Source organism: Phoxinus phoxinus (genome assembly GCF_949152265.1).
Source record: "Phoxinus phoxinus genome assembly, chromosome: 23".
Lineage (NCBI taxonomy): Eukaryota > Metazoa > Chordata > Actinopteri > Cypriniformes > Leuciscidae > Phoxinus > Phoxinus phoxinus.
The window spans coordinates 26,104,969-26,119,914 of NC_136898.1; the positions used below are offsets into that span (position 1 = coordinate 26,104,969).

General features: G+C 38.7%; 2 protein-coding genes across 2 annotated transcripts in view; one reads left to right on the top strand and one right to left on the bottom strand.

Moving 5' to 3' along the window:
• minar2 (membrane integral NOTCH2 associated receptor 2) overlaps positions 1 to 13,885 on the bottom strand; it is a 30,815-nt gene extending 16,930 nt beyond the window's left edge. The window contains exon 1 of the mRNA XM_079600043.1: positions 12,982 to 13,885. Coding sequence (XP_079456169.1) covers positions 12,982 to 13,128 — 147 coding nt within the window. The 5' untranslated portion in view covers positions 13,129 to 13,885. The remainder of the gene's footprint in view (positions 1 to 12,981) is intronic.
• Positions 2,575 to 11,564, top strand: LOC306991829 (serine/threonine-protein kinase pim-1-like). The gene is made up of 7 exons (XM_079600042.1): positions 2,575 to 2,724; positions 6,234 to 6,533; positions 7,323 to 7,622; positions 7,718 to 7,866; positions 8,081 to 8,459; positions 10,195 to 10,371; positions 10,522 to 11,564. The coding sequence occupies exons 2-7, from the start codon at positions 6,464 to 6,466 to the stop codon at positions 10,650 to 10,652; spliced, it is 1,206 nt and encodes a 401-aa protein (XP_079456168.1). The 5' UTR covers positions 2,575 to 2,724; positions 6,234 to 6,463; the 3' UTR covers positions 10,653 to 11,564.
• Positions 13,886 to 14,946: the final 1,061 nt, after the last annotated feature.

Here is a 14,946-nt window from a genome sequence, read left to right on the forward strand (position 1 = left end):
ATTGTGACCTATGTGGTACTGGGTCTGTGATGACTCTAATTAATAAAACACGTGTCTATATTAGTCTGAATGGATGCTATATCAACCCTAAAACAGTATTTTGAAGTTTGACTCATTTATTAGGCAGTTACAGTGAGGTCACACATTTTGACAGCTGTCTATCATATTTTGTGACCTATCATATATTGTGACCTATGTGGTACTGGGTCTGTGATGACTCTAATTAATAAAACACGTGTCTATATTAGTCTGAATGGATGCTATATCAACCCCAAAACAGTATTTAGACGTTTGACTCATTTATTAGGCAGTTACAGTGAGGTCACACATTTTGACAGCTGTCTATCATATTTTGTGACCTATCATATATTGTGACCTATGTGGTACTGAGTCTGTGATGACTCTAATTAATAAAACACGTGTCTATATTAGTCTGAATGGATGCTATATCAACCCTAAAACAGTATTTTGAAGTTTGACTCATTTATTAGGCAGTTACAGTGAGGTCACACATTTTGACAGCTGTCTATCATATTTTGTGACCTATCATATATTGTGACCTATGTGGTACTGAGTCTGTGATGACTCTAATTAATAAAACATGTGTCTATATTAGTCTGAATGGATGCTATATCAACCCCAAAACAGTATTTAGACGTTTGACTCATTTATTAGGCAGTTACAGTGAGGTCACACATTTTGACAGCTGTCTATCATATTTTGTGACCTATCATATATTGTGACCTATGTGGTACTGGGTCTGTGATGACTCTAATTAATAAAACACGTGTCTATATTAGTCTGAATGGATGCTATATCAACCCTAAAACAGTATTTTGAAGTTTGACTCATTTATTAGGCAGTTACAGTGAGGTCACACATTTTGACAGCTGTCTATCATATTTTGTGACCTATCATATATTGTGACCTATGTGGTACTGAGTCTGTGATGACTCTAATTAATAAAACACGTGTCTATATTAGTCTGAATGGATGCTATATCAACCCCAAAACAGTATTTAGACGTTTGACTCATTTATTAGGCAGTTACAGTGAGGTCACACATTTTGACAGCTGTCTATCATATTTTGTGACCTATCATATATTGTGACCTATGTGGTACTGGGTCTGTGATGACTCTAATTAATAAAACATGTGTCTATATTAGTCTGAATGGATGCTATATCAACCCTAAAACAGTATTTTGAAGTTTGACTCATTTATTATGCAGTTACAGTGAGGTTACACATTTTGACAGCTGTCTATCATATTTTGTGACCTATCATATATTGTGACCTATGTGGTACTGAGTCTGTGATGACTCTAATTAATAAAACACGTGTCTATATTAGTCTGAATGGATGCTAAATCAACCCCAAAACAGTATTTAGACGTTTGACTCATTTATTAGGCAGTTACAGTGAGGTCACACATTTTGACAGCTGTCTATCATATTTTGTGACCTATCATATATTGTGACCTATGTGGTACTGGGTCTGTGATGACTCTAATTAATAAAACACGTGTCTATATTAGTCTGAATGGATGCTATATCAACCCTAAAACAGTATTTTGAAGTTTGACTCATTTATTAGGCAGTTACAGTGAGGTCACACATTTTGACAGCTGTCTATCATATTTTGTGACCTATCATATATTGTGACCTATGTGGTACTGAGTCTGTGATGACTCTAATTAATAAAACACGTGTCTATATTAGTCTGAATGGATGCTATATCAACCCCAAAACAGTATTTAGACGTTTGACTCATTTAATAGACAGTTACAGTGAGGTCACACATTTTGACAGCTGTCTATCATATTTTGTGACCTATCATATATTGTGACCTATGTGGTACTGGGTCTGTGATGACTCTAATTAATAAAATACGTGTCTATATTAGTCTGAATGGATGCTATATCAACCCTAAAACAGTATTTTGAAGTTTGACTCATTTATTAGGCAGTTACAGTGAGGTCACACATTTTGACAGCTGTCTATCATATTTTGTGACCTATCATATATTGTGACCTATGTGGTACTGAGTCTGTGATGACTCTAATTAATAAAACATGTGTCTATATTAGTCTGAATGGATGCTATATCAACCCCAAAACAGTATTTAGACGTTTGACTCATTTAATAGACAGTTACACTGAGGTCACATATTTTGATGGCTGCCTATCATATATTGTGACCTCTGTACAATACAATACAGCCCCGATGTAAATTACAAATGTAACTCGTGCATTGAATCAGAAAGAAATAATACATGTTTAGAAACATTTCAGATATTTATTTTCAGATAAACATGTAAATTACAAATGCAACTCGTGCATTCAGTCAGAAGGAATTAGAATTTTTTAAAAAAATCACATTTCACAATTTGTCACAGCGGATTAACGTTACTTTCTCATTATGAAGCAATATAAACCTGAGAATATACAGCTTTCAGCAGCGGCTTGCATTCATAGATGTAATGTTTTCTTGCGCAGTTTACGTAGATGCTCTTCTTCGTCCTTGATTATCTGCCATGCACGAGCATAAGATGTGCAGCAGCGCCCTCTTGGGTCACAGAATCTGATGGGTCACAGTTTTTGGTGCAACACCGGACCCGGTCGGCATCGCGCAGCGGACCGATGAGGCAAAGCCTGCCGTGCTATCGGCCTGGGCTTCAGAGAGAGACACGACGGCTTCTCCTGAAGGCACCTTCAGCCCAACAGGTGAGATGTGGGACAACGGTGATTATTTAAATCTCGCACAGCGATCTTTGAACGTTACTTTTGCTCTCTTCCTTCTGCTGGAGGTCTAATTTAAAGTCGTGAAAATCAAGATTTTAATGTTGTGTGTATGTGGTATTTTTAATATGCTTTTTAAGACAAACCATGTGTAAGTTCATAAGTCGACAGCATTGCTGAGTATTTTCTGCTTAAAACTGCAGTGAAAAGACATGGTTTGAAATCGCTGGTGTTTCCGACGTCACAAACTACCTTGTAACCAATCAGATCAGCGTGTGGATCCTTAATGCTGGGGCCACACCAAAAGTTATTTTAAATCTCATATGATTTTTTAAAATGTGAGAGACCACAAACATGAAGACAAATACATCCTAGATTTAACAGTTTTTCTCCTATAGTGTGTGGTGTGCCGCAATGTGAAGAAGACAACACATCACACACAAACAGATTTTCATCCATAGTCCCGACTGTGAACATGGGAAATCTCACAAAATCTCCCTAGACTATAGAATAAACATTGCAGACAATAGACAGGGGAAAAAAATCTTCTGTCAGCTTTCTGATTGGGTATCATTTCGTTCCACCTATCAATCAACAGAGTATGCGTTTGTCCTTGGGGTTCCCCCCACACATCAGGATTTCTGATTGTAAGTATTGGATATGTTTTGTGATCGGGGCGGCTCCGGCGTTCTTCCGAGCAGGCTCAGTCTTAACACACCTCACACACCTCAGGAACATCTGATTAGATCATCTGTAGAACCATCAAGATGATCGGGACTTCACTTAGGATTGTCGGAAGGGGAGAAATCGGCCGGAATATCTTGTGGTGTGGCCTCCGCATAAGCTGGTGTGAGTGAGTGGAGGCAGGGCTCATTTGCATATTCATAGAACCGCGTAAACTAAATGAGGCAAGGGTGTAGAGTTACATTCTAGGTAACATTATTTTAAGGTATGAAAATTTTTTTCAAGCGAAAAAACACTTTAATATGTCATTTTGGGGATCAATGAGTTTTAAGGGCTAAAATTGACCACAGGGGGACTTGTGTTTGGCCGTTGGCCTCATTTTGACAAGGATTATTGAAATTGATGAAATATGAACTTAATGGAAAATAGATATTGCTTCTGTGAACTACAAGTTAGCTGTTAGACTAGCTATTAGAGCAGGGCTTCAGACTACTCTAATGGGAAGCATTTCAAGTCGGCATAAAATAAAATTTTACAATTCGTATTTTTATATCTAATGTTGTAGTGTTTATTATAAACGATTTATCTGTGCACTTCATTATTTTTTTTAAATTCATGTACCCTTATAATCTTTAATCAAATACGTTACCCTTCCCTTCCCCCTCGAAACGACTTCTCTTCTCTTCCGGTCATGTGCTATGGCGCGAGGGCGTGGCGACTCTCCTCAAACCGCTAGTCTGCTATGAGCGAGAGATGGAGAGGAGGAGCGCTAAAGTAAAACCCTGCCCTCTATTAAATACTCCGTTTCACTTGGAAAAACAACAATGGAGAAAAGTCGTTTGTAACTTCCGGTTCATGTCGACTTTAAATTCTGCGCAGAATTTTCTGTTATAAACCATATCAGATCAAACCGCGCTGTCGTGGACACCAGGAGAAACATTGTGCCATGAACGCAAGTTTAAAGATGTAGGAAAACTAAACTTTGTGGAAACCGAACACTTTTATTTTTTAAAAGACATGAAATGGCAGAGGAGCACGTATTGGTCATTTCTACTCACTAATAGACCTGATGCGCCAGACAGAGAAACAAGCGCAGCAATCTTTAGAATATTGTCTTTGGACTTCCGGTTTTGCTGTCGCTCTGTATATTTCTATGGCATTGTTGTCAAAGAGTAGCCTAATTAGCTGGTGAAGTGGATTTACTTATTGTAGAGTTAACAAAAGTTATCATGAGGATTGTAATGTTTAAAGCAGATGTCTTAACAAATGTCACTAGACTGGGAAGTTTTTAAAACGGTCAGTTAATTCATAAATAAGTAAAATCACTGTGGAAATACAAACCGGACGACAAAAGACAACAGTTGCAGTGCTGAAAAGGGGCGGGGCTACATAAGCTCTTTATATGGGGGGAAATAGGTCACAAAGTCTTGGTAAAAAAACAAACACTTGTCTTCAAATTGTGACTGAATTACTCCTTTTATATCCACTGAAGCTGTCGGTCAGGCCAGTTTGATACTGTAGAAGAACAATGGTAGAATTGTTAGGTTTTCAAATAAATTAGGTTTTGCACATTAGCCTACTTGTTAATTAGTAGACTATTTTTTTCTGCATCTCAATTCAAGCTCAGTGCTTTACTTTCAAATTTTTAATGAACAAACGTAATATTATTCAGGGCTCAATGCTAAGGATTTTTTCTCCTGGCCTGGCCCCACAACAACAACAAAACGAAGAAAAGAAAAGAAAAGAAAATGGGCCTTTACAATAAGCCTAGTATTGTTTTTGTTATTTTTGATACATGTAACCATAATTAATAAGGCTATGACACCAAAAGCTATTAGATTAACTAATTTAAACAGTAAGACTAAGTAATAAAATGGGAACAAATAATCCAATTACGACCAATAGCACAAATAAATACAACAGAACAAACATATAAATGAAATAAACAGTGCTTTTCAGGTCCAAGTAGGTTTAAACAGGAGATTTTCAGGTACAGAAATTGTAATTAACTAATAACTATAGATCAACCTTTATTAAAGTTAATCAGTGTGGAGCATTTAAAGATTCATTAATAATGTTGGAAACATAAAACATTAAATACTGTTGTTTTAAATTATTAAAAAAAATTAAAGATACTTCAAATGTGAATTAAACCCGCCAGTAGGTGGCAGCAAGTCACTGTTAATGAGTGAGACATTCTAGATGCATTATAATTGACTAAATCACGCTGTAAATGCATACACTCTAAATGGGTGTGTTTCTGTTTGTTTATTTGTAAATTGATGGACATACTTGATAATGTCAGATCGCTAAATCAACAATTACAATATCATAGACGATATCACACACCCCTACAGCACTGACGTTCCCTCAACGGTCCCGAGCGTCGCGCACACTGGCCCCGGGCCATCGAGCCCTGTTATTAATAACTGCATGATTAAATTAACTTTATGATTACAAACCCCTCCAGCGCGACTGAATAAGGTGCTGGCGCCTCCGTCTGTAGAACTGCTCTCCAGTGTTAGTCTGGAGCCCTGTAGAGCTGCAACTAACTACTAATGCCTTGAGTCCGTTTATCAGATCAGTCACCTTTATTTATATAGCGCTGTATACAATTCAGATTGTATCAAAGCAGCTTCACAGTGATAACATGAAAATAATACAACAAACTTTGTTTCTAGAAGAAAATTGTGTCATCGCCCACCTGAAGTAAGGCAGATATTGTTGAATATTGTCAGGAATTTGTTGAAATTTGTTTCTGTAGTCCGAGATGTTTCTAATAGTTTGCAATTCATTGTTCTACATTTTAGAAAAGCCTGCTAAAGCCAGTGCGAGGAGAGCGGTGCGAGCGCTCTGCAGGAGATTGGGTGCGGTGGTGAAGCAGCCCTTCCTCTGCTGCGACCCGGACAGTGTCCAGCACATTACACCACCGCAGCTGAGCTCTGTCCCGGGCCCCTCCAGGATCAGGCCGACGGCTGACGGCGCCGATCATCAGCTGGTGTGTCTGCCAGGCCAGGTGTGTGAGGATCTCCCGCTGCCGATGTGTGTGCCGGGCTCCACCGGGATCGAGCCGCCGGTGCCAGATTACTCCTGTTCGGATCTGCCTAACGGTGAGGCATTATTACTTTGGTTCATGTTGTTTCTGCCCTGTTCTTTTCTGTTAATAATTACTTTCTGCTGTAGTTCTGATTTGACATAATCTAAAGTAACTGTTAGGGCTGCACGATTAATCACAATTAAAACGAAATCACGCTTAAACCGATTTTGTTTATTGCGAATATGAAATCGCAAAGGCTGTGATTGTTTGTTATGCGCAGCTTGTCATTGATGTACGGCTCTGTAAACGCGGCTCACTCTGAAAGCACTGCGACACACTTCAAACATGAGAAGCATTTATGAACCTCTTGTCCAACAAAAGACAACATTTAGTAACATGATTTTCCTCCAAACTCACTTCATAAGGACAGTTGAGCTCATCCTTCTGTGAGATGATGTGCTTCTTACACAGAATAAGGCAGTCGTGGGTTTATTGGTCATGTTTAATCAATCAAAGCGTTTCAATCTCTGGTTTATTCAGCTACAGCGATAGGGATTTCTTGGAATGATGTGTCATCGTACTTCTACGGCGGGGAATGTGTGTGTGACGCCCTCTGGTGTTCAGATGGAGCATTTACTGCCGATCACAGAGCCGTACTGCACTGAAAAGCTGCACATAAATTTATCACAGCCCTTGCCAAATCATGAGCGGTTTCATTTTGATTAATCGTGCAGCCCTAGTAACTGCTTAACAACCAGACAATGATATGTGTTGTAAGTTCATTTTTAATTGGTCGTTGCTCACATTTGAATCTGGTCAGCGATGTTTCTAATAGTTTTCTCTTTATTGTTCTTCTTTTTAGAAACAGCTGCTAAAGGAAGGAAGAGTAAAGCGGTGCGTCCTGGCTTCTTCATCAGGGCCCGTGAGGCCGTGAAGCTCCTCTTCCACGACTCCGCTCAGCCGGATCCAGATCAGCCTGAGCCTGTGTGTGTGTCAGACCAGGCCTGTCCGGATCTCGAGTCGTCACCCGTGATAGAAAGTTCCTCCGAGATCAAGCAAGCGGCAGACGGCTCCGATCAGGCCGGGTCAGTGTCGCCGCCGTTCAGTGTGCCAGAAACGCCTGATGAAGAGTCTGCAGATCCAGAAATCGAACTGACTCAAGGTGAGTCGCTATCGCTTTGGCTCACGTTCACTGCCATGTTTAATTGATCAAAGGAGCTTGCAGACTCATGTTCTGTTTCTGTGTGTGTGTTTCAGGATCTGTCGTGTCTTTGTTTGAAGTGGGTAGTCTGATGACATCAGGAAAATTCAGCAAGGTGTATGAGGGAAACCACGTATTCAGTGACATAATAAAGGTTGCCATCAAGTGCATCCCCAAACGCAGAACGGCCCGTTATCTTGATGTTGTAAGTTGGCAAAACGTAACGCATATTAATGATGATTAAAGTGCAGATTACAGCTGTAGCAAACATAAAGCTGAAATACACAGACTAAAGCATTGTCCTTCAAATCTTCATGTGTAAGAGTTACTCGTAGCAAACTAACCGCTGTTGTGTCCTTCAAATCTTCATGTGTAAGAGTTACTCGTAGCAAACTAACCGCTGTTGTGTTTCTGCCTAGCCTGATCATTCCAGACCTGTGCTCGAAGAAGTGGCACTGATGCTGCGTTTGGGACAAGCTCCCTCTTGCCCCAACATCATCAAACTACACCAGTGGGTTGAGGAGGAGAGCGGCTTCGTGCTCATCATGGAGAAACCTGAATGCAGGAGCTTGCAGGATTTCATCTTGATGGCAGATGACATGACTGAAAGACAAGCATGCTGGTTAATGCTTCAGGCAGTCCAAGCGGTCAAACACTGCCATGAGCGAGGAGTTTTCCATGGAGATATCCACACGGGGAACTTCCTGGTGTCTCACCACAGTCTGGAGCTCAAGCTAATCGACTTCCGCTGTGCTCGTCTTATCAACACTCAAGGCTTTAACAGCAGCGAATATCAAGGTGAGTTGGCATGTTTTTTTACCACGTTTGGTATCTTACGGTAGTGTTGTCAAAAGTACAGACTTCGGTATCAAATTTAAAAAATGTGACGCTTTGAGTGCTGTTGAGCGAAATCGTAAACACCTCTGATTGGGCATCGCGCTCATCGGATATGTCTGTGATTGGCTACAATGGTCTGCGCTTCAAAAACATGTTGTAAATATTAGGGGTGTAACGGTACGTGTATTCGTACCGGACCGTTTCGGTACAGCACTTTCGGTACGGTGCACATGTGTACCGAAGGCAATCATTCACGTAAATTAGGCTAGTTTTGTGTGCGGAACATAGGTCAATTCCGAGTTTCCACACGAACATATTAAGTGTCGGAAGTCTCCGCGTTGCACTGATTAATCGTTTTTGTGATTCAAATCATAGACAGTATATAAACGATTCAAATACATGTAAAATAGTACCATTACATCTGTCTTCCTGTGTGCGGAAATTTGTTTATGTTGCTGTGACAACGAAACACGTGCACACGCGCCTGTGTTAAAGGGATAGTTCACTTTAAAATGAAAATTCTGTCATCATTTACTCACCCTCAAGTTGTTTCAAACCTGTATTAATTATTTTTTTCTGCTGAACACAAAGAAAGATATTTTGAAGAATGTCAGTAACCAAACAGTAGTCTGTACCCATTGACTTCCATAGTATTTTTTTTTCCTACTATGGAAGTCAATGGGTACAGACTACTGTTTGGTTTCTGACATTCTTCAAAATATCTTTCTTTGTGTTCAGCAGAAAAAATAAATTAATACAGGTTTGAAACAACTTGAGGGTGAGTAAATGATGACAGAATTTTCATTTTAAAGTGAACTATCCCTTTAAGAGTGCTTGTAGCTCCGTGCGCGCTGATGCACTCATCTGTGGACATTTCCGAATACCTTTCTGTTAAAAGCGGGCTTTCCACACAAACAAACGTACATGTGTCATTAGTATGAGAAAAAAAATAGGATTTTAACTCGGGTCGGGCTCGGACATAAATATCGCATAAATAAAGATCATCACATACACGGCACGCTCGCTTTAGCCCAGCCTCTCGCTAGCTAGCGTCATGGCCAATATTGGTTTGAGAGTATTTTATTTAGTGGAGAACTTTGCAGCAGTATTTTATTTCTTATTCTTTTTTATTTTATATATTTTCTATTTAGTAGCCTATATTTTATTTAAAAAGTGTGTTTAAAAAAGTGTAAACAAATTGTTAAAAAAAAGTTTATAGTAAACAACCAGCAGTTTAATGTTTTGCATTTCTTTCCCTTACTGTACCGAAAATGAACCGAACCGTGACTTTAAAACCGAGGTACGTACCGAACCGTGATTTTTGCGTACCGTTACACCCCTAGTAAATATACATCAATGACGCTCTTCATCGAGCGCTTACACAGAGACACGTGGGAGCGTTTGAAAGCAGGACCGGTCTGCTGATAGACGTCTGCTTGTGGTTTCAAAAGCTCCCGTTCCCGTTTTCTTAATAACTTTTAAACACTTGCGTGTGCTCTCAAACGCTCCCGTGCGCTTATCATTGGCTAATCAGAGGTGTTTATGATTCCGCTCAACAGCGCCCAAAGTGTCAATTTTTTTAAATTTACTTAGTACCAAAGTCGGTACTTTTGACAACACTATTTTACGGATCATGTAATATTGTCTCATTGATTACAAAATGGCTCAACAGTAAAACTGTCTGTCTCTTTTACAGGACGAAGCTCGTACACCCCACCTGAGGTCATAGGGCACAACATATTCCACGCCGGCCCTGCTAATGTCTGGGCACTGGGGCTTTTGCTCTTTGAAATCATGCACGGATATTTGCCCTTTGAAAGCTTTGACGCAATACTGCGTAAATGCATCGACATGGATCCGGCCATATCCACAGGTGAAAACACAACACACCGACACAAATAGTTCCTCTCGAAATCTAGCCAACAGAAATGTTTACGGTTTACAAAACGTTTTCATATTTCAACATTAGTGTGTGTCTGCCTCTAAGACTAACCTGCGCTTGCTCTCTCCGAACACTTTTCAGCTTGCCATGACCTGATTTTCCAGTGCTTAACCCGTAATCCAGATCGCCGGCTGACGCTTGGGAAGCTGGAAGAGAACCAGTGGATGAAAATCCTAGACCGTAAGAAGGAAGGCGCTCCAGTGCCTCAGTAGATCGAGAGGTAGGAGCTGCATTACATCCGGTGTCAGAAGAGCATAATGGATGACGGCAGTCGGAGGAAATCTCCACATATCACAGCAATAAAGAAGCAAAGACAACACGACTCAAGACCTCATACTTTCTGGGGAGATGCACCCATTCAACTGGTGCATCTTCCCCAAGAGTGTGTGACCTGTGTGCGACCTGTGTGCTGCCAGAGACATTCATGCCGTAAATAACTCTGGGCAAAATGACAGCTTGACACTGATTACGTTTTTACATGCACATCTGATGTTGATCCATGTTGCCAGAAATTGTTTTAAGACAGCAAAGCGGCGTTTGGGTTTACATGCATATTCTTAACCCTACGTGCGGCGCCGTTAGTACGTGGCTTTCTTCACGCCTCGTCAAGTCACCGTTATTTATACAGCGCTTTTTACAATACAGAGTGTTTCAAAGCAGCTTTACAGAGATAACAGGAAATTAATGCAACAAAGTTTGTTTCTAGAAGAAAATGGCATCATAGTCGAGCTTAAGTAAGTTCAGTGATGTTTCATTTTTGTTATAAAAAAGTTATTAATTTAGTTAATTTATCTGTACAGCCGCTCTGGGGAAAAAAACGTGATGTCCTCGTCCAGTTCAGTTCTCATATAATGGTGTCAGTGCAGGGAGATCAATATTATTGTTGGATATTAAATTATATGTTCCCTACTAAGCAAGCCAAAGGCGAAAAAGGCGACAGTGGCAAGGAACATTCAGAATATTTAGCCACTTAACTCAAGGAATGTCAAGAAAACGATGTTCGTGTTTCAATATTTCAGATCAGATCTGAAATGTTTAAGTTGAAGCACTAAAATTATTAACTGGAAATAGAAAAAAAAACATTATCATTTTTAATTTCACTTTTTTTTTCTTTCTTTTTTTACAAAAGAACATAAAACAAAAATACAAAAAGAACTATTACCAAAAAAATATATAAAATTATCATGAAATGTATATAAATATATAGTTTTATAATCAGAATTTCTGGAATGTCACTAATGAATGAAATTAATTTAGTTTGTGTATATTTGTAAAAATGTATTTGTATATATATATATATATATATATATATATATATATATATATATATATATATATATATATACACATATAAATATACAAATATAAGTTCACCTTCCTCCCTCCACTGATTTGTTCTGGTTTGAGTGCTCCCTGGGTAAAGTTACAGTTACGTCTTCAGTTAGTCAGCTTAAGGTCCTTCCCATCTACACTGGTTATATCCCGTAAGCCTAGTGAATGTTTCATGAGCAGTAGGATTAGTCATATTCATCCGCACAGTCACGAAGAGCCAAAGCACAACCACAACAATAATCTTCCCCAAAATGCATGCAGTTTACATTCATTCATTAACCATTTCAGTTGTGTCTGACTCTTTTGTGTTGCAAAATGAGGTGGATAAGCACCGATATGGGTGGTATTTAAAAATATATTTTTCAAAAAGGCAAGGTAATTTTTATTTTATATTTGATGACTTTGAATTCCATTTCTGAGGACATGTCACCATGGCAGGTTATATTCAGCATGGTGCGTTTTGAAACCAGCTAAAATTGCAAGTTAGTATAGAGCCGGTACTATTCAGGATATTTTAAAAAAAACATATTATTTTTTAATTATTTACCCTTTCACTGCAAACAAGCAGAGACAGTCTTCAAAATGCGTGCAGCACTTAGTTCACGATCGAGGCAGGTTGAGCTGTTGAATGAGGTTTAGCGACAGTTTGAGGATCCGCTGGAGTTACGAGGTTCAGTCACAAGCTCTTAGTATAGAGTTCAATATAAGCTGTGGTATAAAGTATAGGCAAAACTAAACCTGTTATTAACCATTTTCAGAACAATGTTACAGAATGAACAGAAACGTTAAAATACTGATTCTGCTCTGAGTGAACAGATTGCATTTATTTTCTATTTTTAAGCCCTGGTAATGATGACAATAAATACAGAATTTGACCGACCGATTTTAATTTGAACAACTCTTATGAATACAGTATGTACAGTTTGTGGTTACCTCACTGCCCTGACATCAACCAAACTGAAGACTACTGGAAAAAAGCACCTAAAGTCAAAAGAAATACAGCAACTCCTTAGATATTTTTTTTATTTATTAAACACTTAGTGTAGGTTTTTTTATTTTAAGTTAGCCTATATTATGTTTAATAAGTAAGTAAAGACTGAATAAATTGAGTTCCCGATAACAAATACTATCGCTCAGTCAGACTGTTTCTACAGCAGCTTGAGCGTGTATGCTAACAGCGTTGACCTGCTGTATGCTAACAGCGTTTACCTGCGAGTACATCCGGTTGTGCCACTGCCTTTGGCGAGACAACACCGCGCCAATCTGGAACATGCCATGTGTAGCCGGCAGCATTCCCACATCCAGCTGCAGAAACTTCTCTGGGTGATTGTTGTTCGGCAGGACGGCTATGTCCATTGTGTGACTTGTGTAAGGCTGAAATGAGCCTTACTGAGTTTGATCTCGGTGTGAGTGTGTAATTATTCATGATGTAACTCTACCTGAGCCCATGTGATACCACTGTCCTGCTAGTGAAGGGCTAGTTCCACACCTTCTGACACACCTACATGCCAGTAGCATGTTACGCAATGACCTCATCCCTCCTTCAACATGGAGGGATATTTGTTATATGCATTTTTAGGTTTGTTTTGTGGAATAATATAAAATAGCACTAAAATTTCAAGTACTATTTACCATTTACTTTGTTGTCCTATCAAACTAAACGGTCCAACCATTGTCTTCAAGACTCACTTCACTTGTATTCATGAGTATAGGGCCAGATTTAGATTTAAAGTGACACGAAACACCTCGGATTTATAAAATAAGTAAAAAAGACTTCAAAAATTAGCATTAAAAGCTGTGGGAGTGTAGAGGGTGGGAAGAGGGGACACAACAACCGATAACACAGACCTGTAACAAGCACTAAAATCTCTGAACAAATGACACATTTACTTTACAGGTTACTTTTTTTGTCCACTCTTCAATTTTCGGTCTACATTGTTGTATTGCTGTATCAGCATCCTTATTTGCACATATATATATTTCATTAGAAAAGACATGATGAAATATGTGCGCATACAAGGTGCTGGCTCATGTTTGGAGCACTAGAATATATAAAATATCTCCATAACTTGCAACACACCTACTCTGGTCGGGAAATTAATTGCGAGTGTTGTTAAACCGCACAAAACATCTAACTATTGCATGGCTTCACGCTTAATTAATATTGACTTTGCAATGAGAACTGCTATTTTTAGCACAACTCATTGGGTCTCATTGACTAAGCATGTGTACGCACATTGCACATGAAATCTGCATATGAACATTTTCAAAAACAAATTACGATTCACACAAAAATTTCATGCTAAAATGTATTCTAAATTTACAACAACAACAAAAAAATATGGAACAACAAACCACGCGTACGCAAAAAGCACTTTCTCTGTGCGGCCTTAAGTTTTATTTCATCTTAACATGACTATCATTATATTATATTAGCCTATATTATGAATTACATTCTATTGTATTTATTCATCTTAATCTCAAGTCTGTTTGCGCGCGAGCGACAGTGGGCGCAGAGAGACCGAGTGTGTCTGTGCGCAAGAGAGACCGAGTTTGTCCGAGCATTTGTAAATTGGTACATAGTAATATATAATTACTATATAAGAGACATGGAAGTTTGATAAATGGAGAACAATATATATATATGTATATATATATATATATATATATTTTATATATATATATATATATATATATATATATATAAAAAGAATCCTACCACTAAATTAGCAGACTGATTTGAATCAGATAGACAGAAGATGCAAACACTTTCTTGTCTGTCCCAAATACCATTACAAGGGGAATATTTTTTCCACTGAATTTTTCATTCTGTACTCTAAATGACTCAAAGAAACTTCACTATATGCTCGGAAAGGATGAGCTGCAAAATACACACCATACGAGGTGGTCAATCCATTGTATTTTTTTTGTGAATGTGTGCGTATGAGAGTTTGTACGTCTGTGAGTGTAGTGTAGAGAACAAGTTCTGACCTTTAAACAAATCCTGTTTAACGAGTTTGTTTGCCCATAAAATCTTTAAGATATTAGGTTAAACTTATTTGGCTTGCTGTCCACTGGAGAGGGGCTCGATGAAGCAGCTTCAACTCGAGCTCTGATATACCCCCCAAAAGTGTTGAATAAAAATTTGGGACAGCAAGTTAGAATAACATGATC